This window comes from Pelodiscus sinensis, chromosome 22 (assembly GCF_052426305.1).
Source record: "Pelodiscus sinensis isolate ZL-2025 chromosome 22, ASM5242630v1, whole genome shotgun sequence".
NCBI classification, from domain to species: domain Eukaryota; kingdom Metazoa; phylum Chordata; order Testudines; family Trionychidae; genus Pelodiscus; species Pelodiscus sinensis.
This window is the reverse complement of record NC_143073.1, coordinates 25,068,438-25,093,225: the sequence shown is the minus strand read 5'-3', so window position 1 is coordinate 25,093,225 and position 24,788 is coordinate 25,068,438. Positions and strand designations below refer to the sequence as shown.

General features: G+C 55.6%; 2 protein-coding genes across 2 annotated transcripts in view; both read left to right on the top strand.

Moving 5' to 3' along the window:
- Positions 1–24,788, top strand: part of LOC149521872 (uncharacterized) — a 465,443-nt gene that overhangs the window by 2,034 nt on the left and 438,621 nt on the right. The gene's annotated exons all lie outside the window — the stretch shown is intronic.
- The window catches only part of LOC149521878 (guanylate-binding protein 1-like), a 37,389-nt gene continuing 29,975 nt past the window's right edge, over positions 17,375–24,788 (top strand). The window contains exons 1-4 of the mRNA XM_089772703.1: positions 17,375–17,564; positions 17,700–17,827; positions 20,112–20,221; positions 21,718–21,923. Coding sequence (XP_089628829.1) covers positions 17,375–17,564; positions 17,700–17,827; positions 20,112–20,221; positions 21,718–21,923 — 634 coding nt within the window. The remainder of the gene's footprint in view (positions 17,565–17,699; positions 17,828–20,111; positions 20,222–21,717; positions 21,924–24,788) is intronic.

Sequence of the window (24,788 nt, the reverse complement as noted above, 5' to 3'; positions counted from 1 at the left end):
CAAGCGTTGTCCTGTTGTTTTCTTTGTTGGGCCTGTCTTGAGGAAGCTGATGTCTGGGTACTCGTCCGGCTCTGTCAATCTGTTTTTTCACTTTTCTGGGTGGATATTTTAGTATTAAGAATGCTTAACAGAGATCCTGTAGGTTTGTGTCTCTGTCTGTGGGATTGGAACAAATCCAATAGGTTGTATCTTAGGGCCTGGCTGTAAACAATTGATTGAGAAATGTCTCTTGGATGGAAGCTGGAGGCATGTAGGTAAGTGTAACAGTCGGTAGGTTTCCGGGATAAGGGGTGGAAATGTGGCTGTCATGTAATTGTACTGTAGTGTTGAGGAAGTGGACCTTGTGTGGTCTGGTCCAGGCTGAGGTTGATGGTGGGGTGGAAGTTGTTGACATCCCTGTGGAACTTTTCAAGAGTCTCCTTCCCGTGGGTCCACATAGATGCCTTCCTCTTAGGGCTGGCAGGGGTGGGGCAGAGCTGGAGGGTCAGTGTCTTCACTGGTGTATTGGAAATATTCCTTTATACGGAGGTGGTGAAAATAGGCTTCCAGATTTCCACAGAACTGAATCATATTTGTGGGGTGTTGGGGCAGAAGGAGAGTCCTTGAGCTGGGACAAATTCCTCCGCCGGGCTAGGAGCATGATGGGATAGGCTGACAATGTTGCTAGGTGAGTCGAAGGTGCCAGGATTGAAATATCCTGAGGCGCGAAGGAGTTTGGATAGTGTAGCGGGGTGCACTTCCCGCCACAGCGCCATCTGCCGTTGGTCCTGGGAATTAGCTCAGATGGCAGGTGGCGGGATCCCTTTCGGGACACTGCCCTCCGGCGGTGCCCACCACAATTTGAGTCCCCCCCTTCCGGGGGTGGGTTGTAGGCCGGTAGGCCTTCAGGAGGCGGTTCCTCCGCCTCCGGTACAGTGGGCGTTACGCCTGTTCCACTGCGCTACCCTGCCTTAAAATAGTCCAAGTCAGTGAGCCTATTCCCCGCCTTGCGTCAGGTCGGGGTGAGAGGCAATAGTTCGCACGCCCGGCCTTGCTTCAGGTCCGGGCTGCCGGGGAAGAAGTTCACCATATAGGCAAGTCTATCAGCTCACAGTTCTGGGCAGGGCAACACTTCTAGTCCTGCCCCTTTAAAAGGTCCAGCCTGACTCCCGGCCGGCACCAAAGCACAGTAGGTAAGCCCGGGCCCTCGATCAGGGCGGGGCGGCAAACTAAGGGTTAAATAAGCCCAGGCCCTTGGTACAGGGCGGGGCAGCTAATCAAAATTGGCGGCTAGGCCCTGGTACAAGGCATAGCCATAGACAAGCTGCCGGCCCGGCCATAGCTCAGGGTGGGGCAGCAAATGGTGGCCAGGCCCTGACGCAAGGCGTGGCTGCAAACAAACACAGGTTTGTAGAAGCTCCTAGTGCAGGAGCTGGGCAGGTAACACCTGCAGAAGTGGTGAGGGGGAGCCTGCCACCCGGTTGGTGGCTGGCAGGGGGGCGCAGGCCCACCCACTCCACTGCGCCCCGGCCCAGGAGCCCTAAATGCAGCAGTGCAGCTGCTACTGGCTCAGCAGGGCTCCAGCCCGCAACTTGCTGGCCTGCGGCTGCTCTCAGCCCGTGCTACCCCCTGGGCCTCTGCTCGTCTGCCCCTTCGCAGGTACCCGCACCTCCAGCAGGTCCGTCGGGGAGTCGAGGGCGGTGTCGTCCCAGCAGGGTCTGGGCGGCCCGATCCAGACTTCCATGGGTGGGAGCTCTGCAGCCTCCAGCGGGTTCATCAGGCCCCAGGGTTCAGGCGGGCGTCGGGGGTCGAGCCGGTCCATCGGCTCCGGCAAGCCCTCAGGGTCCCTGTCAGTCGGTAGGTCCTCGGGCTCAGGGAAGCCCTCAGGGTCCCCGTCAGTCAGTAGGTCCTCGGGCTCAGGGAAGCCCTCAGGGTCCCCGTCAGTCGGTAGGTCCTCGGGCTCAGGGAAGCCCTCAGGGTCCCCGTCAGTCAGTAGGTCCTCGGGCTCAGGGAAGCCCTCAGGGTCCCCGTCAGTCGGTAGGTCCTCGGGCTCAGGGAAGCCCTCAGGGTCCCCGTCAGTCGGTAGGTCCTCGGGCTCAGGGAAGCCCTCAGGGACCCCGTCAGTCGGTAGGTCCTCGGGCTCAGGGAAGCCCTCAGGGTCCCCGTCAGTCGGTAGGTCCTCGGGCTCAGGGAAGCCCTCAGGGTCCCCGTCAGTCGGTAGGTCCTCGGGCTCAGGGAAGCCCTCAGGGACCCCGTCAGTCGGTAGGTCCTCGGGCTCAGGGAAGCCCTCAGGGTCCCCGTCAGTCGGTAGGTTCTGGGGCTCAGGCAAGCCCTCAGGGTCCCTGTCAGTCGGTAGGTCCTCGGACTCAGGCAAGCCCTTAGGGTCCCCGTCAGTCGGTAGGTCCTCGGGCTCAGGGAAGCCCTCAGGGTCCCCGTCAGTCGGTAGGTTCTGGGGCTCAGGCAAGCCCTCAGGGTCCCCGTCAGTCGGTAGGTCCTCGGGCTCAGGCAAGCCCTCAGGGTCCCCGTCAGTCGGTAGGTCCTCGGGCTCAGGCAAGACCTCAGGGTCCCAGTCAATCGGTAGGTCCTCGGGCTCAGACAAGCCCTCAGGGTCCCCATCAGTCGGTAGGTCCTCGGACTCAGACAAGCCCTCAGGGTCCCAATCAGTCGGTAGGTCCTCGGGCTCAGGCAAGCCCTCAGGGTCCCCGTCAGTCGGTAGGTCCTCGGGCTCAGACAAGACCTCAGGGTCCCCGTCAGTCGGTAGGTCCTCAGGCTCAGGCAAGACCTCAGGGTCCCCATCAGTCGGTAGGTCCTCGGGCTCAGGCAAGACCTCAGGGTCCCCGTCAGTCAGTAGGTCCTCTGGCTCAGACAAGACCTCAGGGTCCCCATCAGTCGGTAGGTCCTCTGGCTCAGACAAGCCCTCAGGGTCCCCGTCAGTCGGTAGGTCTTCTGGCTCAGACAAGACCTCAGGGTCCCCGTCAATCGGTAGGTCCTCAGGCTCAGACAAGCCCTCAGGGTCCCCATCAGTCGGTAGGTCCTCGGGCTCAGCAAGACCTCAGGGTCCCGGGGTTTCCGCAGGCCTCGGGGCTCGAGCAGGATATCCGGCTCAGGCGGGTCCTCAAACTCACCAGGCCCCGGCAGAGCCTCGGGTTCCTCTGGCCCAGAGGGCAGCTCTGCTGACTGGCTTGGCCAGGCCTCAGCAGCCCTGGCAGGGAAATCTTTGCTGGCCTTAGGGGAAGCAGCTGTGGGAAACCCAGGACAGGTCCCAGCCTCCTCAGCCGGGAGCTCTGGCCAGGCCTCTGTCTCCCTCAGAGGATGGGCCCTGACTGAGCTCCCAGCCAGGCTTTTTATAGTCCTAGCCCCGCCCCTTGCCTTCTGGTCAGGTGACTAGACGGAGCTAGGCTGGACCCAAAATGGCTTCCGGAGGGTATTTTCTTCCTTCCGGTCGTGGCTTCCGGAGGGTATTTCCTTCCTTCCCCACTACAGATAGTTTATTGTCCTTTTTCTTGTGAAGGGAGGTGACGTGAACCTTGAAGGTGCCTTGCTGGGTTTAGTAAATCCAACCAAGGGGACGTGTGTGTGGAAGTTTGTTTTTTTATGAGACTCTCTAGGGCTATGTCTAGACTGCATGGCTCCGTCAACGGAGCCACGTAAAATAGTTTATTTGGCATAGTCAAAGAAGCGGGGATTTAAATAATCCCCGCTTCCTTAAAATAAAAATGGCTGCCACGCTGTGCCGACGATCAGCTGATCCAGCACAGCACGGCAGTCTAGATGCGACACGGTCAACAAAGGAAGCCTTTGTTGACCGCTCCGGTATGTGTCATGAAACGTCGACAAAAGCCTGTAGTCTAGACGTACCCCTGATGTTGAGAGCTCCTCCTTGATTTTCTTCTGTGTTGTGTAGGATGCTGATGAGGTGATTCCCCAGTTTCTTTGAGAGAGTGTGTGGCATAATCTCTCCTGTAGTCTGGGGCTCTACTTTCTGGGGCTCAGGCAAGTGCTGTGCACGTCCATGGAGTGTCCAGTCAGACTCACCTGGACTCTGAGGGAACTGGTCAGCTTTGTGCGAGGCAAATTTCGGGGGTGAGCGCTGCCAGGCAGCTTTGCCTTTGGCAACCGAGCCCTTCCTCTGTCTCCTCCATCTGAGGTTGAAGGGGCTGGTGCTGAGAGCCGAAGTTGCGGCTGGGTCTGTCAGCCGTATGCAGGCAACACGCCCCTTGTGGTCCAGGACCTGGGAGACCTGGTGCCAGAGAGGCCGGCCAGGCCATCTACTGGCAGCTTCCTCCACCCAGGGGACCCCAACTCAATCAACCCAGCCAGGACTTTGTCAAGCTGAGAGTTAAACACCCGTAGGGATGGAGATTCCACTCCTCCCTGGGGAACCCAGCCCAGTGCTTCGCCATCCTCCTAGGCTACGTCTACACTGCACCTCTCTTGCACAAAAGCTTATGCAAATGAAGTGCAGATTAGCATATTGCTGCACTTCATTTGAATAATTAATTATCAGCCGCTTTTGTGCAAGAGGCTTTTGAGCAAAAAGCAGTTGTGTGGGTGGTTCCTTTTAGCGCAAAAAAAATCCTCTTGTACAAGAGCCATTCTTCCTGAAAAAATGAGGAAAAACGGCTCTTATGCAAAAGGTGGTTTTGCACAAAAAGGAGCCATCCACACAGCTCCTTTTTGCTCAAAAACCTGTTGCACAAAAGCATCCCCTAATTAATTATGCAAATGAAACATGGTAATATGCTAATCTGCACTTTATTTCCATAAACTTTTGTGCAAGAGCGGTATAGTGTAGACAAAGTCCTAGGGAAATAGTTTTTCATAATATCCAACCTAGACCTCCCCCACTTTAACTTGAGACCATGGCTCCTTGTTCTGCATCCGTCACTACTGAGACCAGCCTCTCTCCAGCCTCTTTGGAACCCCCCTTCAGAGAGTTGCAGGCTGCTCTCAAATCCCCCCAACTCTTCTCTTCTGCAGACTAAACAAGCCCCAATCCCTCAGTCTCTCCTCATAGGTCATGTGCTCCATGCCATGAATCATTTTGATTGCCCTCCGCTGGACCCTCTCCAATGTGTCCACATCTTTTCTGCAGTGGGGGGCCCAGAACTAGATGCAATACTCCAAAAGTGGCCTCACCAGTGCCAAATAAAGGGGAATAATCACTTCGGCTGTGTCCAGACTGCAGGCTTCTTTCAGAAGAAGGTTTTCTGGAAGAGAACTTCTGAAAAAACTTCTTCCAAAAGATCACATCTACACAGCAAAAGTGCATCAAAAAAGCACTCTGCCTTTTCAAAACATAGCATCCACACCGAATGAACGCTATCTTACATTTAAGCTGTGATTACTATGGATGGAGTGACCATAAGGGCACCCGTGCTTTTTCTCTTTCCTCTTCTTTCGAAATAATTCCCTCTTCCCCATCCACACACGCCTTTTTCTGAAAGGGGTATTTTGGAAAAAGGCTTCTTCCTCACAGAAAGAAGTTTACCAATGTCAGGAAAAACCCTCCATTCTCTCGATTATTTTTCAAAAGAACATGATTGCAGTCTGGACATAATTGAAGATTTTTTCAGAGAAATGGCCATTTTTCTGAGAGAAACTGTCGTGTAGACATACCCTCCTCTAGATCTGCTACCAGTGCTCCTCCTAATGCACCCTAATATGCCATTAGCCTTCTTGGCTACAAGGACGCCCTGTTAACTCCTCTCCATCTTCTTATCCACTGTAATCCCCAAGTCATGGGAATTCTCATCAATTCCTGATCAACTTCCTCCGAGCAATGGCTAAAGTGGCCACCTACAAGACCAGAGGGAGAAGGTTGGCTGAGAGGGTCTCTTGTGACTCTGGGACCTTTCCGTGATGCTTTGTTCATCCACACATCTGGGCAGAAGTCCTCTTGGTGGCATTTGCTTGACACCTTGGACTAGCTGTGGGTGCTGGCAGGGTTCTCTGCTCAGTGTTCCCTTCCCGTTCTCTTGTTTGGACCATTTTGGTTGTCCCCCATAATCAGTTGCGTTCTTGGGCTCAGTGGATCCTCCCCCAATGTCGGGGGGAAGGGAGGGGAGTCCTTGTAACACTTCCTTGCAATCCAATAAGACCCTTCTCCTCCAGCCATCTCACCTGACCCTGGCACAAGGGATAACTGCCCCCGGCAGGAAGAATGTCTGGCCTGCTTGGGACACGTCTGTCAAGTGGAACAGGAACAGGAGCGGGTGTCACATTACCGAATTGGAGGGAAGCAGCCAGATCGCTGCTGCACCCCTAGGTGGGGGTGTTAGCCCCAGAAATCTGTATGAAAGGGAGCTATGTGGGGTATTGAATGGGAGATTATTGTTTGTTGATCTTATGTACGCTATTTGTGTGAATGTATAATGTCTATGTGTGTGGGTAGGAATCTGTAATCTGTGTGGAAGCTGAATATTTCTGTGAATGTGGTTAAGCATGGCTATGGACAGGCTGAGTAGCGAAGCCCTGTGGAACAATGACTCTCAATAGGCTATGGACACACCCAAAGAATGGGATTTGTCACCTGAGGGCAGCCAGCAGGGAACAATGAGATTGGCCTCTGACCAGGTGACTTGCTGCATACAAGAAGAGGCCAGGAAGGGAATAAAAGAGGCCATGTGGTCGATGCCATTTTGTTCTCAGCTCAGCACTTCATCCCAGAGGCAGCACTGCAGGGATTGAAGAGCCCGGAAGACCTGTGAACCCATCCTGATTGTAGGATGTGCAATAAGAACTTTTAAACCAGCAGCTGCAACATCTCTGCTAGAGCCTGCATCGAGGACTGGGAGATTCGGTGCATATAACGTACTGTACTTTAATAACCTTACTCTCAGGCTTTTCTTTCCTGTAATAATAAACCTTTAGATATAGATTCTAAAGGATTGGCCCAGCGTGATTTGTGGGTAAGGTCCAGAGGGTAAATTGACCAGGGATCTGTGGCTGGTTTCTTGGAACCGGACAGAACTTGTTCGGGGTAGGTGGGATTGGGTGCTAGGACCCCCCACCTGTGTATGAGGCCCGGGGCCATCTGGGGCACGGATATTGCTGGGGTGTCGGAGGGGTTTTGCTCGTGAGGCTTCAGGCAGGCTGCTGAAGCGCTCTGTGGGACTGGTTTGTGGCCTGTTTGGAGAGGTCGCCAGTCAGGGGGACTGTAAGGAGCCCCGGATTTGAGCAATTCGCCCTGAGCGGACGCCCTTAGCTGTGCCCAGACACGGCCCGGTCCGTCACAGTGGCGTAGTTGGCAGGATCCACAGATCTTGGTCAATTGAGCTTTGGGATCAGGACCCCACGCTGTCTAAATTTGATTTTCGGTGTTGAAAGTTTGGTTGATTAAAGAGCCACTGCGATGATCCTGGAACTATATGAGAGTCTGAGCAAAAGTGCTCTGAAGGATTTGTGCTTGGGGAGAGGCATTGCCTTTAGGAAAAGGGCCTCTAAACTAGATCTGATAGTGTTGTTACTAACCAGAGATGTGGATGAAAAGGAGCAGAAGCAAGCCAAGGAAGCTGCTGAAAGAAGGCGGAAGGCAGATGAAGAAATTGCTAAGAGACAGAAGGAGATGGATCGGGAACTTGAGGAGAAAAAGGCAGAATATGCTGAGAGACAGAGGAGGGAAGAGGCAGAGCATGCAAAGAAGATGGCCCTAGCCAAGGAGGAAAATGCTAGACTTGACCTCCAGCTTAAGAGACTAAAAGAACAAGAGAGACTGTATCCTCCTGAAGGTTCAATGTATAACTCTGTGGGTATGGGGTATGCTTATGATATGGCAGACGTATTTTACCCAGCTGATGTGATGACCCAACTCCAAAGCATGTGTAAATGCAAACCTTCTGTGTTACCTGTAGCTAACAGGGAGGTTTGGGAAGGGGGTGCATGTGGGTATGGAAAGTTTCCTGGAGCTGGTCAGTCTCCCTGTAACCAAGGGGAAAGTGTCTCTATATGTGAGCCTGTGGGTGAGGGCCCGTCTGATGCCTCAGAGGTGAGGCTGGAATCAGAACCAGGGCAAGAAGAGCCCAGAAATCAGGGAAATGTTTCTCTGGGGCAGCCTGGAGTGGCTGGCCAGAGTGAAGTTTTAGTTGAGGAGCTGGTGGCTGGTGAGGTTTGTGGAATTGAACCTGCACAAGCTGAAAGTGATTTGTGTGAAGAAGCACAGTGGGTGCAAGCTGGCAATTTGGCTGGTGGAAGTAGCAAGGGGGCAGTAAAGGAAGCTGTCCCAGTGGCTAGCTGTATGACTGAGATTAGCCAGGGGTGTTGGGACAAGGGAGAAGCTGTCTCTGGTTGTCTGGCTGTGTGTGGGGAAGAGTTTCTTCCTGTGTCTGAGGAAGGTGCCCCACAGCCTGTGAAGGCTGAGAGCAGTGCTAATGTCCTGGAGTTGGGTCTGGATATGGCTAAGGCCCAGGAAGGGGGTGGCCCAAGGTTTGTGTCTGCTGGGGAGAGGGATGAGGTGACTCAGGTAGAGACAGTCAGTGTTTTACCAGAACCCCAGAGACCAGACAGTGGTGACCCTGATATTGTGCCTGATGCTGCTGTGTTGCTGGCAGAGGGGAGAGCTACTCGGTGGGAGCAGGGAGACCCCTTAGCCCGGGCACAAGGAGAGAATGAGGGTGTGTTAACTCTGGTGCCTAATGATGGTGTGGACGTTTACAGCCATCTAGAGAGCTGCACAGGGAGTGAAGATGCCTCTGACCCTGTCTCTTGTGGGTCTGTCTATGTGCCTGAGAGGGGATTATCTGTGAATCCACCTGAGGGGCCAGAGATAACTCAGGGAGTAAGGGAAGTGCAGGAGGAATTGGTTGGGGCTCAGCAGGGCAATGCTACTGCAGAGCCAGGGAAGGGTGAACTGCTGCTTAAGGAAGCTCATAGGGAGGAGAGTCCTGGCAGTGCTTGTAGTAAGCAGTTTGCAGTAACTGAGAGAGGTGACGATGTCTGGCTTGGAGAAGGCATTCAGGAGAAAGCTCTGCCTGTAAAAGGCAGCAGCTTGTTGTGTGAGGCACTTGTTGCAGTGCCTGACAGACAGAACTTGTCTGTTGGCAGTAACTCCACTGACTTGGGTTTAGGGAAACCCAGGGTGGATGGTGGTGGAGAGGTCTCAGAAGGACTGAGGGTTGTTCCAGATGAGGCAGGAACATCCAGAGAACTGGAGCAGGCTGCTAACCCAGTAACTGTGGGTGACCAGCTTGCTGGGAAGTCAGTGTGTGTGGGACAGGATTGTTCCCAGGTGAAGGAGGAGAGTGGGAACTTAGTGTCTCAGATTCAGGAGAAGGGCTGGGTAGCTAAGTATGCAGAGCAGAACAGCTGTGTGGTCACTCTCCCTAGGATGCAGGAGATGGCGATTAAGCTCCCATCTCTGGACACTGTGGACACTCATACTCAATCAGGGAGGTTGATATCTGGTTCCATGTGGAAACAGAGGTTAGAGAGGGACAGAGGAGAGACTTGGGAGTCTACAGCTTACTGCTGTTACCCCACTGAGTGGGGGAAGGGGGAGAATTCCAGGGCCATTGTGAGCCAGGGAGTCACGCCCAGCCAGCCCATTGTCTTGGTCTGGCCAGAGGTTTCAGGCCTGGAGCCCAGAGGACAAGGGGGAGGGGCAGGACTTGCTTTGGCCAAGAAGGTTTGCAGTTTAAACCTGAAGGGCCAAAACTGCAATGGTGTGGGGCCAGAGAAGGGGCCTGATGGAGAATTTCAGTATACACCTGGGATAGGATTGTTCTTGTTACTGATGTTAATTCTTGTAACCAATGTATTACTGTTGCAGAGAATTGTAACGGTATACAGTGTGCATGAGCTTATGAAAATACCATGTAATCTGTCTGGAGATGTACCAAACGACAGACGGTATGTAAGGGGACATTGTGATGTTGCTATTTCATGGTTAACACTTGTAACTGGTCTTGGAACTTCTTACAGGACAAAAAGGGTTCCAGCCAGAAGGTCCTGTGTAAGAAGGGAAACTGAGGCACACCACCATTTTGGTTGGGGAGGCCTGTGATGCCCTCAGTGATGTTACTGGCATCACTTCCTGCATCAATTTTGCGTTGGGGGTGTCACATTACCGAATTGGAGGGAAGCAGCCAGATCGCTGCTGCACCCCTAGGTGGGGGTGTTGGCCCCAGAAATCTGTATGAAAGGGAGCCATGTGGGGTATTGAATGGGAGCTTATTGTTTGTTGATCTTATGTACGCTATTTGTGTGAATGTATAATGTCTATGTGTGTGGGTAGGAATCTGTAATCTGTGTGGAAGCTGAATATTTCTCTGAATGTGGTTAAGCATGGCTATGGACAGGCTGAGTAGCGAGGCCCTGTGGAACAATGGCTCTCAATAGGCTATGGACACACCCAAAGAATGGGATTTGTCACCTGAGGGCAGCCAGCAGGAAACATAGAGATTGGCCTCTGACCAGGTGACTTGCTGCATACAAGAAGAGGCCAGGAAGGGAATAAAAGAGGCCATGTGGTCGATGCCATTTTGTTCTCAGCTCAGCACTTCATCCCAGAGGCAGCACTGCAGGGATTGAAGAGCCCGGAAGACCTGTGAACCCATCCTGATCGTAGGATGTGCAATAAGAACTTTTAAACCAGCAGCTGCAACATCTCTGCTAGACCCTGCATCGAGAACTGGGAGATTCGGTGCATGTAACGTACTGTACTTTAATAACCTTACTCTCAGGCTTTTCTTTCCTGTAATAATAAACCTTTAGATATAGATTCTAAAGGATTGGCCCAGCGTGATTTGTGGGTAAGGTCCAGAGGGTAAATTGACCAGGGATCTGTGGCTGGTTTCTTGGAACCGGACAGAACTTGTTCGGGGTAGGTGGGATTGGGTGCTAGGACCCCCCACCTGTGTATGAGGCCCGGGGCCATCTGGGGCACGGATATTGCTGGGGTGTCGGAGGGGTTTTGCTCGTGAGGCTTCAGGCAGGCTGCTGAAGCGCTCTGTGGGACTGGTTTGTGGCCTGTGTGGAGAGGTCGCCAGTCAGGGGGACTGTAAAGAGCCCCGAATTTGAGCAATTCGCCCTGAGCGGACGCCCTTAGCTGTGCCCAGACATGGCCCGGTCCGTCACAGCGGGCATGCTCTGAAAGGGGAAAATAACCAACCAGTGGTAGGTCTGCAAAGAGCCGTGTGAGCCAGAGCTGGCTGGGACTGAGCTCCAGAAACTCCAGGCTCGGCCGTTCCTGGCCCCAAACTCTGCACTTACCGTGCCAGGGATGTAAGTTTAAAAAAGCCGGTTTGCTGTGCTGGGACGTGAGCTCTCCCTGCCGTTCTCAACACAGCTGCATCCACCAGGGCTGTAGCCAGGGCAGGGGGAGGGGCAGTTGCCCAGGGTGCAAACCAGCAGGTGGTGGGAAAGTGGGGCAGACAAACGCAATGTTTGGGGTAGAGGCCTGTAGTGGAATTGGGATCCTGGGAGTCCTGTCACCAAACCGTCCCCATGACACCCGTAGCTCTGTGACACCCGTTGCTCTGTGACACCCGTAGCTCTGTGCTGCTGGTCGTGGTGCTGCCTTCAGAGCAGAGCACCCAGCCAGCAGCTGCTTTTCTCTGACCACCCAGCGCTGAAGGCAGGGCAGCTGCCAGCAGCACAGAGCTCAGGGCAGGAAACCACGTACCCAGCCGCCTTCACTCCTGTGCTGCTGCCTTCAAAGCTGGGGATTCATGTTGCCCGCAGCATGCAGGACGGTTGCGTCAGTCCCACCCCTGCACCACCTCTGCAACACCCGCTGCCACCTGCACCTTGTGCCCACTGCTCCGGCCGGAGGGTTGTAGGACCCAAGGGATCCCTGTCCCACAGCCACAATAGCAGGAGCAGCTAGAAACTCGGGGGCGGGCGGGTAGGAGTGGGGATTGTGGGAGGAAGGGAGCAGGAATCCAAACCGTTCTGTGCAGGTGCCAGCAGGGCCCACGATCTGATCACTCACCCTGGGGGGTAAAATGCCTCGGGATGGCGCTGGCAGCAGAGGGCGAGTTGCTTCGTGCACAGGAGAGACTCAAGCAGCAGCGTTCACCATTCCACTGCCACCGCCACGTCATTCAGCTGCCAGTGAGAGGTCCCTGGGCGCTGTTGGGTGACACGTTAGTGTCAGCGCGTCACACACCAACTACCAGTTGTGGTGGGATGAGGAGCGTAATTACTGTGTGCCACAGAGTCACAAGGTCAGAAGAAGTCGGGGCACAGAAATTCTGGGTGTGTGTGGGGGGGGTGCTGTTGCATCTCCAATTTTGCCCAGGGATCCCTTCCCAGCCCCGCTTATGGATTCCTGCCTGCTGGCCTTGCCCATAGCCTCCGTTGCCAGACCTGATGCAGGGTCCTGGCTTTCAGGCTTCTGACCAGGGCTCCACTTCCAGACCCGTGCTCAGGGCTTTGCTGCTGGCTTCGAGATTGGGGTTCTGCCTGCCACCCCCTCCCCACTCACTGCTCCTGTCCTGAGCCTAAGCTGAGTTGTGGTTCCTGCCTCAGCCTCCGTACCCCATATGGGTGCCCCCAGAGAAACAGCACTGGCCAGGCCCTAGGTCGGAGGGAGGCAGACACAAGTCAAAGGGCTGGCTATTGGCACAGGCTCACAGGCAGGGCGCCTGCTCCTCGCAGTGCTGAAGTCTGGGGAGTGGAAGCTAGATCCCAAACCATCCATCTGCTGGAGGCTCCGCCCTTTCCAGGCATCACCTCCCCACCTCTAGAGAATATGACAGCGAGTCTCTCCTGAACCAAGACGTTTTGTTGAGGCAATAGGCATCATTAGTGTTTGTGAGAATGTCAACAGCTCAGAAGAAGATACAGTCTCTTTTATTTGTACCAGGTAAATGTGAGAGGAAGCTGGGTGGTGAGGAAGCGGGAAAGGACTCAAAGACTGAAAATGACTCCAAGAAGAATGTAACACGTACAAGCTAAAATACACTATGAAGCACATTCCCTTATTCTATTTTCTGCAATATCGTAACAAATGCTATTGAGAACTGATCTGAAAAGGGTGGTATTCTGATGTAATAGAGCAGGCGTAAAGTAATATTTTACAGTACATTGGAGAAAGTGACTCTGTCTCCTCCTCAATGGTAAGTATCAGGAACACCGTATTCAGCGTGCGGCTTCCTCATATCATAATCTAAAATCAGGAAATGTTAGTTTGTGCCAGGAAAAAGGGCTGTGCTTGGAAGCGGATTGCATGTCCCAAAAGCAGCTGAGAAGAGACAGAAGCACCCGACACGTGTGAGCGGCTGGCTGGGTGTGCCCCTCCCCCCAGTCCAGGAGTGCCTGAACCCCAAGCATCCCACCCATTAAATATACTTGTATAACATGCAAGCAAAAAAGTACCCTTTAAAACTTTCCCCTATTGTATCTGCTTTGTTTTCAATATTTCTAACAAATGTTACTGATTCCTGATTTCACTTAAAAAGATGGCAGTTTGATGGAAACTAGCTGGTTGTTAAGAAATAGTTCACTCTATATCTAAGAGCATCTACCTGGCTATTCAAAAACTCCCCCTAATTTGTAAGAGTGAGGACCATGAAATTAGGTATACAGCTTCCTCATATGATAGCTTAAAGCGAGGTAGTGGTTGGTTTGTGTCAGGGAAATAGGATGTGCCAGGAATGGAATTGCTTCTCACAAAATCAAACTGAACAGAGAGAGAATGAGTGATGCAGGTGAAAGGGGATTTCTGAATGTCATGGTGGTGAGAGAAGCACCTCCGCAGCCCAACACTGTGGAATTTAAATTCAGAAAGGGGAAAATGAGTGTGGAATCTCTGTGGATAGTAATTCCTTGCTCCAAAAATAAGAATATAGCAGTAGGGATATATTACCGACCATCTGATCAGGACAGTGATAGTGACTGTGAAATGCTAAGGGAGATTAGAGAGGCTACCAAAATAAAAATCTCAGTAATAGTGGGGGATTTCAACTCTCCCCAGACTGATTGGATAAACATCACCTCAGGATGGGATGCAGAGCGAAAATTTCTTGATACCTTAAGTGACTGCTTCTTGGAGCAGTTGGTTCTGAAACCCACAAGGGAAGAGACTATTCTTGATTTAGTCCTCAGTGAAGTGCAGGATCTGGTCCCAGAGGTACATATAACTAGATTGCTTGGAAATAGTGACCATAATATCATAAAATTTAACACCCCTATGGTGAGAAAAACACCTCAGCAGCTCAACACTGTAGCATTTAATTTTAGAAAGGAAAACTATAATAAAATGAGGAAATTAGTTAAACAGAAATTAAAAGGTGCAGTGACAAAAGTAAAATCTCTGCAAGATGCATGGAAACTTTTCAAAGACACCATAATAGAGGCCAAACTTAAATGTATACCCCAAATTTAAAAAACCCAGTAAGAGACCCTGTCACGTTACTGAATTGGAGGGAAGCAGCCCGATCGCTGCTGCACCCTTAGGTGGGGGTGTTGGCCCCAGAAATTGGTATAAAAGGGAGCCATGTGGGGTATTGAATGGGAGCTTATTGTTTGTTAATCTTATGTACGCTATTTATGTGAGTGTATAATGTCTGTGTGTGTAGGTAGGAATCTGTAATCTGTGTGGAAGCTGAATATTACTGTGAATGTGGTTAAGCATGGCTATGGACAGGCTGAGTAGCCAGGCCCTGTGGGACAATGGCACTTGATGGGCCAAGGACACACCCAAAGAATTGGGGCTGTTACCTGAGAGCAGCCAGCAGGAAGCACAGAGATTGGCCTCTGACCAGGTGACCTGCTGCATAAAAAAAGAGGCCAGGAAGGAGTATGAAGAGGCCATGTGGTCGATGCCATTTTGTTCTCAGCTCAGCACTTCATCCCAGAGGCAGCACTGCAGGGATCGAAGAGCCCGGAAGACCTGTGAACCCATCCTGATCGTAGGATGTGCAATAAGAACTTTTAAACCAGCAGCTGCAACATCTCTGCTAGACCCTGCATCGAGAACTGGGAGATTCGGTGCATGTAACGTACTATTCTTTAACAACCTGACTCTCACGCTTTTCTTTCTTGTAATAATAAACCTTTAGTTTTAGATTCTAAAGGATTGGCCCAGAATGATTTGTGGGTAAGATCCAGAGGGTAAATTGACCAGGGATCTGTGGCTGGTTTCTTGGAACCAGACAGAACTTGTTCGGGGCAGGTGGGATTGGGTGCTAGGACCCCCCACCTGTGTATGAGGCCTGGGGCCATCTGGGGCACGGATATTGCTGGGGTGTCGGAGGGGTTTTGCTCGTGAGGCTTCAGGCAGGCAGCTGAGGCGCTCTGTGAGACTGGTTTGTGGCCTGTTTGGAGAGGTCAAAAGTCTGGGGGCTGTAAGGAGCCCCGGATTTGAGCAGTTTACCCTGAGCGGACGCCCTCAGCTGTGCCCAGACACGGCCCAGTCCGTCACAGACCCCAAAAAGTGCCATCGTGGCTTAACAACCAAGTAAAAAAAGCAGAGAGAGATAAAAAGACATCTTTTAAAAAGTAGAAGTCAAATCCTAGTGAGGAAAATAAAAAGGAGCATAAACTTTGTCAAATTAAGTGTAAAAGTCATACATATAGTAGCCCAATGTCTGTGACTCTGTAACGCGGTAGCGTTACGTGTTGCCTCTGGGGGGCGCTGTTGTCTCCCGCTGTGGTGCTCAGCTGACTTCTGTGCTGCTCAGCTGGGCTGCCGCGGGGGAGCCCAAACGGCCTCTTGCTCCCTGTGGTGGCCCGGCTGAGTGCCGCAGAAGTCAGCTGAGTGCCACAGCTGAATGCGAAGGGGAGTGGGGCGGTGACGTGCGGCGTGACAGCGGCTCCAAGCCCCGCCCCCTGGCTGTGCACAGGAGGAAGGTGGGGGAACAAGGGGGAAGGTGGAGGTGGAGGACAGCTGGGAGGCTGCAGGATCAGTGCTGGGCTGAAGGGAAATGGTGCAGGGAGGCAGCTGGAGCTCATAGGCAGCCGCTCAGCCGGGCTTCTGCGTGGGAGCAAGCGGCTCAAACAGCCGTTTGGGCTCCGCGCTCCCCACGCAGGAGGAGGAGGAGAAGAGAAAGAGAGACGGAGAGAGGCAGGAGACGGAGGAGAGCTGAGAGAGATGGGGGCGGCAGTAGGAGGAGGGGAGAGAGCGAGAGATGGAGTGAGAGACCAGAGGCTCAGGAGAGAAGACCGAGATAGAAAGGGAATAGGATGTGGAGAGACTTGAAAATCCCTTTTCATGATGGGCTCATTGGCTAATCTATTAAGAAAAGCCAGAAAGGAGTTTGAAGAACAGTTAGCCAGAACCTCAAAAAGTAATACCAAAATATTGTTACATACATCAGAAGCAGGAAGCTGGCTAAACAACCAGTGGGGCCCTTGGACGATCCAGATGCTAACGGAGCACTCAAAGATGGTAAAGTCATTGCAGAGAAGCTAAATGAATTCTTTGTTTCAGTCTTAATGGCTGAGGATATTGGGGAGATTCCCAAACCTGCGGCATTCTTTCAGGGGTACATCTAGATTACATCCCTTTTTCAAAATAGGGATGTAAATTAGACACATCGATAATGTAAATGAAGCAGGGATTTGAATTTCCTGCACTTCATTTACATAATGGCAGCTGCTTTTCTTTCCCCGCAAGCGGCTTTTTGACCCCCCCGCCCCGCGTTGTTTAGATGGAGATGTTTTGAAAATAAAGCCCCTTTTCGAAAGTTCCTGAAAACCTCAAAAGAGAGAGATCTTAGAGTCATTGTGGACAGGTCTCTGAAAACATCCACTCCGTGTGCAGCAGCAGTCACAAAAGCAAACAGATTGTGAGGAATCGCTACAAAATGCACACTGCTATCTTTGCATTTTACGTATCTTTTTCTGATACTTTTGTCAGAAGACTGGGCCACATTTTGGAAAAAAACCTTTTTCAAACGCCCCCTTCTTCCTCGTGGAACAATGCAGGGGCTTCCAAAAGAGCGCAATTGCTCCTCCGCAAAAAAAAGTGGAAGAGCAAACGCGGTCCCTAGACACGGTGGAGTTTTTTTGGGAGACCTCCAGTATCCGTCTAGCCGTACCCTTGGAGGCGGAGAGGGAGCTGGGGAAGGGATTGTTCTGCACTTCCCAGTGAGTGTCTGATGTTACGATGCTGCTTTCTCTCTGCATCGCCGCGCAACTGAACCGCTGTGTGTCTGGGAAGCACTCTGCTCCCTGGGGCTTGTCCTGCCTGGTCTTGCTCTCATCGAGGGGGCTGCTTCCCTGGGGAGCTGGGGTCCCCTCAGACCTGCCCCCCTCTGCCCTCTCCCCGGGGATCCCTGCAGCAGGTCTGCCTGGCTGGCTCAGTCTGTTTTCTGGAAAAGCGGCGAGGAGTCCTGTGGCACCTTATAGACTAACTGAAGTGTTGGAGCATCAGCTTTCGTGGGCAAAGTCCCACTTCGTCAGATGCACTTCGTCTGTTTTCTGGGTTGCAGGTCGATCCCGCTCACAAACGATGGCCCCAGGGTGGCGCATGGAGCAGCCCGTGTGCCTTATTGAGAGCGACAAGGGGGCCCTGCAGGTGAACCCCCAGGCTGTGAAGATCCTGGAGGCCATCGCCCAGCCAGTGGTGGTGGTGGCCATTGTGGGACTGTACCGCACGGGCAAGTCCTACCTCATGAACGCTTTGGCTGGAGAGAGAAAAGGTGAGAGGCCTGGGCAGTGCCCCCCCGTCTCCCCACATTATTCCCTGCTGTTCTCTGGGGCTCACAGCAAACTCCCTCCCTCAGTCAGCCATCCTGTGTGTCTGCGTCTACACGGAACCTGTCCTCTCTCCCCAGGGTTCTCGCTGGGCTCCACCGTCCAGTCGCACACCAAGGGCATCTGGATGTGGTGCCTGCCCCACCCCCACCGGGACGGCCATGCCCTGGTGCTGCTGGACACCGAGGGGCTGGGAGATGCACATAAGGTGAGCTGGCTCTGGCAGTGCGGAGGGAACAGGCGGTACCGTAAGGGAAGCTGGCTCTGCCGGTGCGGAGGGAACAGGCGGTACCGTAAGGGGAGCTGGCTCTGGCGGTGCGGAGGGAACAGGCAGTACCGTAAGGGGAGCTGGCTCTGGTGGTGCGGAGGGAACAGGTGGTACCGTAAGGGGAGCTGGCTCTGGTGGTGCGGAGGGAACAGGCGGTTCCGTAAGGGGAGCTGGCTCTGGCGGTGCGGAGGGAACAGGCGGTACCGTAAGGTGAGCTGGCTCTGGTGGCGCGGAGGGAACAGGCGGTTCCGTAAGGGGAGCTGGCTCTGGTGGTGCGGAGGGAACAGGCGGTACCGTAAGGTGAGCTGGCTCTGGTGGCGCGGAGGGAACAGGCGGTACCGTAAGGTGAGCTGGCTCTGGCGGTGCGGAGGGAAGAGGCGGTACCGTAAGGTGAGCTGGCTCTGGTGGTGCGGAGGGAAGAGGCGGTACCGTAAGGTGAGCTGGCTCTGGTGGTGCGGAGGGAACAGGCGGTACCGTAAGGTGAGCTGGCTCTGGTGGTGCGGAGGGAAGAGGCGGTACCGTAAGGTGAGGGGATGCCTGCGTTGGTAGGTAAGCTCAGCGTTCACCTCCCTGTGGCAGTTTCATTTGCCCTCGAGTCCCAGGGGCACCTGCTCTTTGCTCTTTTGCAGGAATCGGGGCCCTCAGGGGGCTCAGTAACATGCACAATTCACTGGTGCGGGTAACACCCGTGTATCCGCGCACTAAGCCAGACCCCCGCGGCGCAGCGGCCCCAGGGCACCAGGGCAGGATCCTGCCCTACAGCTGAGATGGAAACATGCTCCCTGTTCTGCAGCGGCTCTTCCGAGTGCCCTGAACGCCCCCTGAGGGGATGTGAGGCCTTGGGAGGGGCGGCCCTGCCTGGGGAGCGGGGTCCGGGGGATGATCTAGATGTGGTGGGTCTGGCCCATACGATGGGAGGCCTGTTTGGTGGCTCTGACAGTGCTGGGGGCTTTGCACCCCCGTGCGCCATGGCTGGAGTCTCGCACACTGCCGTGATCTGCGTTAGACTGAGCTCAGCTCATGCCCAGTCCCCCTGCCTCTGCGGATCAGAACGGCTGGAAAGCCATGGGGGTGAGTCAGACGTACAACCCAGCTCTAGAGGAGCTGATGCGCTAGAGCCAGGCACCTGTGCATGAACTGCAGGCAGGGTCCCAGCCAGCCCGCCTCAGAGACCGTGTGGCTGCCGGTCATGGATCCAGAGCCCTGTAGGAGGAAACCCTGGCCCAGCGCTAACTGTGCTGGGCCAGCGTCCCACGGTTGATTCAGGGAGAGGAGCCGACGGGCCTTGGGCACAGTGGGGTGGGCCCGGCTCCTGGAAGGGGTGGGCCCCGGGTGGAAGGGGCAGTGCCGGGTCACAGCCAGCCCGCCCTCTGTGCTCTCCCCTCAGCCCTCAGAGTCACACCGTGCACACACCATGGCGCTCCAGCCGTGGTAGGGGCAGCGTTCGGGTGCTGTGGACCTTTGGGTGGGTCCCGGGGCTCAGCCAAAGGAGCTGAATGATTCTGGGCGGGACAGCAGAGGCCGTGACACAGGCTCTGGGGTCTGGAACCCGCAGACCCGCCTCAGGTGGCTCTCGGGACAGCCCGGGTCCTGCCCTGGTGAGCGGTTAATGGGACAGGCTGGCACTGCCAGCAAAGCCCAACCCTGGCCCCTGCCGACAGACCCAGCCCAGCGCTGGCGGATGGGGAGGGATGAGAACGGCCAAAGTCGAGAAAGGAGCTTCTCCCTGGGACCCTCCTGCCAGGTGGCGCCAGCAGCACCCAGGGCCGGGCTGGGCATCTCAGTGCCCCTGGGCAGCCATGAAACACAGACCAGCGGGAGCCCCCAGCCCGTAACCCGGGCTAATGACACACCCCTCCTGCCGCCCCGGAGAGGCAGCGCCCCCTTCACAGGCACCGCGCCTGGCGCAGGAACAAACTATAGTGAGAGAGCAGCCCCCACGTTACTCAGGCCACTAGCAGGGCTGATAACCACAGACCTGGGGGCAGGGCACACACCCCAGGGTGTGTGGGGCGCCTGGAGCCCTTCTGCACCTGAGGGTGGCAAGCTAGCAGCCAGCCTGCTCCCTATAGAGCCTGCAGCCCGGTCCACTGCAGGGTCCCCCATTCCCTCCTGCTGCACGGCTGGCCGGTAGGAGCCTCTCTCTGCGTCCCACTGGCAGGACACACACACACGAGGAGCCGCTCTCACCCAGCCCCTGCTCCCCCTGTGCCCCTTTCCCCAGGGCGACCTGAAGCACGACACCTGGATCTTCACGCTGGCCGTCCTGCTGAGCAGCACCCTGGTGTACAACAGCAAGGGCACCATCGACCAGGATGCCATGAGCAAGCTGCAGTATCCTTCCCGGCGGGGGGCTGCCTGGGGCTGGGGGAGGCTGCAGCTGCTGCTGCTGGGAGGAGGGGGGGGTGGTCCAGGGTGTGTTGGGCCTAGTAGGTGGGGTCCAGGGGTCTGTGCAGGCCCAGAGCCATCCCCCAAAAGCGGGTGTTTGGGCTTCCCCATAATGCCCACCCGGCGTCTGCTCGGCCTTCCCCGCGGCCCCCCCTCACCGCTCTGGAGAGAAGTGACTGGTCAGAGCGGGGTGGGGAGTCACTGAGTGACCCCCCCCCAGGTACCCCTGGGGCTGTGGCAGGTTCTCACCCTGAGTAACTGGGGCGGGGGCAGCCCCGGTGTCAGATCGTCAGAAGCGGCTGGGCCTTGGCCCCAGGACCAGCTGACACGTGAGCCCGGGAGAAAGAGGACTGGGGGGATTGAAAGGAAAAGTGTCTCCTGTTCCCAACACCGCCCCAGGCGACGCACCCTGAGCCCCTCCCTCCCTCCCGACCTCTCCTCTGCTCCCCTGGGCGGGGCAGAGCCTGCCGTGGGGGCCTCTCCTCACCGCCCTGTGGGGGGAGCTGTGGGGGGAACCGTGAGGACAAGCCGGGGAGCAGCGGGAGAGCTGCAGAGGGTGCTGGGCAGGGAGGGGGCAGCTCCTGGGGCCCGGAGCCCCTCAGGCCCCGCTGGGAGGAGCCGTGTGGAGACGTTCCAGTGACAGCAGAGCCCGGGCCAGCCCTGCCACCACGACAAGACCTGAGCTCGTCCAGGGACGGTTGGGGCAGAGACCCAGCCTGGGCTGGGCACCGGGAGGGGCAGGAGGCTGACGGAGGCTGTTTCAGCCAGCAGGCCCCAGCGAGTGAGGGAGGCAGGGAGCGCACAGCCGGCTGTGACAGGGAGCGGGGCCGAGAGCAGGGGCCCCTATTGTGGGCTGGAGAGCCTGGCGCACGCTCGTCACGGGGGGACGTCCTGTCCCATGGGCGGGAGCCAGGCAGGGGACCAGCAGGGAGCCCCACAGCCTGCTCCTGGCCAGGGAACCACCTGTCTCCTCCTGGCCTCCAGCAGCAACGGGCTGGCGCTGTCCTGTGACACGTCCTGGCCTGAATCCACGTCCGTCGGGGTCTAGACTTGGAGACCCCGTCGTGAGCAGGTCCGGGGCTCAGGGCCGGCTCTAGGCACCAGCAAACCAAGCATTCTGGCCAGCCTCACCGCCCCATGTGGGCCTGCCTGTGGCTGCCCAGGGCAATGGGCGGGGCGCTGGAGCCGGCAGCCTGCAGGAGGAGCATGTTCTCTTGCTACCCCACTCGGCCACCTGGGAACAAGGGTCTGCGCCTCAGGGGAGGATGGGGGGGTGCGGGCTTCTCCTCACAAGAGCCCCGTGCAGGGCGCACTGGTGGGGCCCAGGCACATGGTGCAGCCGACACTCAGTGCCTGGCTGGGGCTGGTCTGGCTGCTTTACTCCCAGCCCCTGTCACCAGCATCCCAGGGCACCTGTCTGGATTCCTTAACTGCCTGGCCAGCTACGTGTCTGAGCTCTCGGAGCACATCAAGGTGAAGGCTGATGAGGCAAAGCAGGAAGAGGAGGAGACTGCGGCTGATACCACGTACGTCAGCTTCTTCCCGAGCTTTGTCTGGACCCTGCGGGACTTCTCGCTGGAGCTGGAGCTGGAGGGGAGGCAGGTGACGGAGGACGAGTATTTGGAGAGCACCCTGATGCTGAAGAAGGGTAAGTGCTCGGCCGAGGGTCAGGACAGGCTTGCTAGGAAGTGAATCAGGTCCCAGTGCGGAGGGGCAGAGGGGATGGAACTGCTCAGGGCTCATGGTCCTTTCACAAACGCCAGGGCAGGGCCCACCCTGGGGTGTGTAAGGGGCTCGGAGCAACGGGCTCGGAGCGATGGCTCAGGTGTGGACGTTGGCATCTGTGTGAAAGTGGTTCCCGTTAACACTGAGCTGTGGACGGGGGAAGGTTCCACGTGGTGATGTCGTGAGTGTTTGACGCTCACGCGGAGCCAGGCTGAGCTCTGTGCTGACCCACGTCTGGTCTGTGCAGTGACATGGATCTGTGTGTCCGAGCGGCTGTCTGCAGGCGCTGCACAAACATGCTCTGGGGACTCACTTCACACCGAGGTGCGTCCATCAGAGAGTAGGTTCCTCTAAGCTCTGTGTCTCTAGTGTGTTAATGAGTCATGTGGGGCCCTGACAAAGGGTCACTAAAGGCAGGACAGACGACAGCTCCTGCTTCCTCTCAGCCCACGAGGGATGTTACCTGTCGAACATCGCTACTGGATTGCTGAGACTGGATTTGTTCTGAACAGTCCATGCTGACTGTGGCTTATTGCCTTGTTATCTTCTAGCTGCTCACAAACCGATTGATCATTTCTTGCACTGTGTTTCCAGGTACCAAATTTAAGATGGCTGGTCTATGTATTCCTGGATTTTCCTTATTCCCCTTTTTGTAGATGGCGCCATATTTGTCCTTTCCCATATTTGTGATTATTTACTGGTATGTCTAGTTCTTCCTGGTCACTCCCCACACTTCATGCACTGGGATACGGACCTCTGAGATAATCACTGGACTTCCCCTCTGTCCCGGCTGTTCTCTCCTCTGGCTGCAATTTCCCTCCTTCCCCCAGACTCGGACCAGTCCCCTGGTCTCTGTGTTTTTAACGGACCGTGGGCCTTTGTCTCCTGCCCCCACTGACTGTGGCTGAAACTCTGCCCCACTGGCTTAGCCGATGTGTATGTGAAGATGCTCTTTCCCTTCGGTGGCACGTGGACCCCATTTCAATTGGTACAGGCCCTTGGCCTGCCCCTGCCACTGCCTGTGCAATGGGATGAGATGCAGAGACTCCTGTGAAAGCCGGGGGGCTCATGCTCTGTGCGGGCTCCGTGTGTGCAGGACCAGGCACAGAGCTGTGGCTGGACGTGCTGTGAAGCAGCTTCATGTTCAGGGCGGCTCTGTGCGGTGACGGACGCCCTGCGCCGCTCCCAGGGGACGCTGACTGGCCCCTGAACCCGAACGCAGACGGCTCTTTCCCTGGGCCACACGTGGGGAGAATCCGTGTGACGCTGGTCGCTAGGGAAGCGTTTGTGCGCTTCCGACGGCTCCCTTTCCACCTGACACCAGCTCTCGTGTGTGCGCCATCCTCTGCCAGACAGCCAGCACTGTCGCCACGGCAACTGCAGTAGCGCTGCCCCCGGCGCGGTACCACTCACAGCGACAGCAGCAAGAGACGCGCCCGGGCTCTTCCTGCGCCGTGTCGCGAGGCGTTGGGCACCGCAACCGCCCCAGGGCGCCCGATCCCTAGTGGGACAGAGCTTCCTTCCCCAGCACCCGGCTTCCCTACCCATCCCCCCACCCCCGCTCAGGCTCCCCTCCTGGCCACCTTCTCCCCCCACCACAGCCACTGCAGCAGCCTTCTCTGTGGCCACGAGAGAGTAACGTGGCCCCTCAGGCCCCTCCCAACTCTGCCACAAAGACCCTTTGCCAGCCCCTCACGGGCCCTCCCTGCCCTGTCTGAGCCCCGCCCGAGGCTGCTTCTCTCACCTGCAAGGCCCTTCACAGCCGGCCCCTCCCCTGACCCCTCAGGAACCTGTTGGACCCTGACTCCCCTCAGCCAGTGCTGCCCTTGTGGCATTTCAACACCCCTCCGCCCCTTTCCCCGGCGCTTTCTCCCCTCAGCCACTGCTGTCCCCGCTCTGGACCTCATGTCATATCAGCCCCTCCTCCCCCAGGGTGTTTTCTCCCAGGCTGCCCCCCACTTGAAATGCTCCCACAAAGGTACCGTACCAGCCACTTGTACAGCTCTCCGTGGGCCTATAGACAAACTGGACAGTGGTTCGGTGGCTGTGGTGCAGAAACCACTGCCGGTGATGCTGAGTGGTAGTGTCTCACGTGGGCTTTGGCTGAAATATTTTCTTCTTAGCCCAGCGCTAGTAGTTTATCCATGTCCCTTTCAACACATTACCTGACCACACAGATCTTGGTGGGGAATTGAATCCTGCTAGATATGGTGCAAGAGATCGTGCACTTCTTAAAAGTTTCTTGTGGAGTGACTGAAAGTGCATGTGCTGTGCATACAAAGCTTCTTGATGGAGGTGGGCTCTCAAACCCAGCTATGTCGAGACTGCAGGCTTTTTCTGGAGAAACTTTTCTGGAAGAGATAGTCCAAAAAAACTTCTTCCCGAAGAGTGTGTCCACACTGTCAAAGCACATCAAAAAGGTTATTTGCTTTTTTGACAGATAGCATTCACACTGAAAGGACGCTATCTCACATGTACGCTGTGACTACTAAGGATGTTAAAGACTAGTCAACTATCCAATAAGCATTTGCTTCTGTATAGGCACTTCCGTGGTCCTCCTTTGAGATGTACAAGAGTGTAGATGTGCTCATAGACAGGGGATGCCATCCTTAGCACACAGGGACAGGGGCCTGAAGTAGGAGTATGGAGGCTGTTTTACCTCTGTCGTTTGCACTGGTGTGGGCACTGCTGGGAGACTGCGTCTGGTGCCCCAGCTCATGAAGGATGTTCATAAATGGGGCAGACCTCAGCGAAGAGGCATGAGGGTCACGAAAGGCTAGAAAACCTG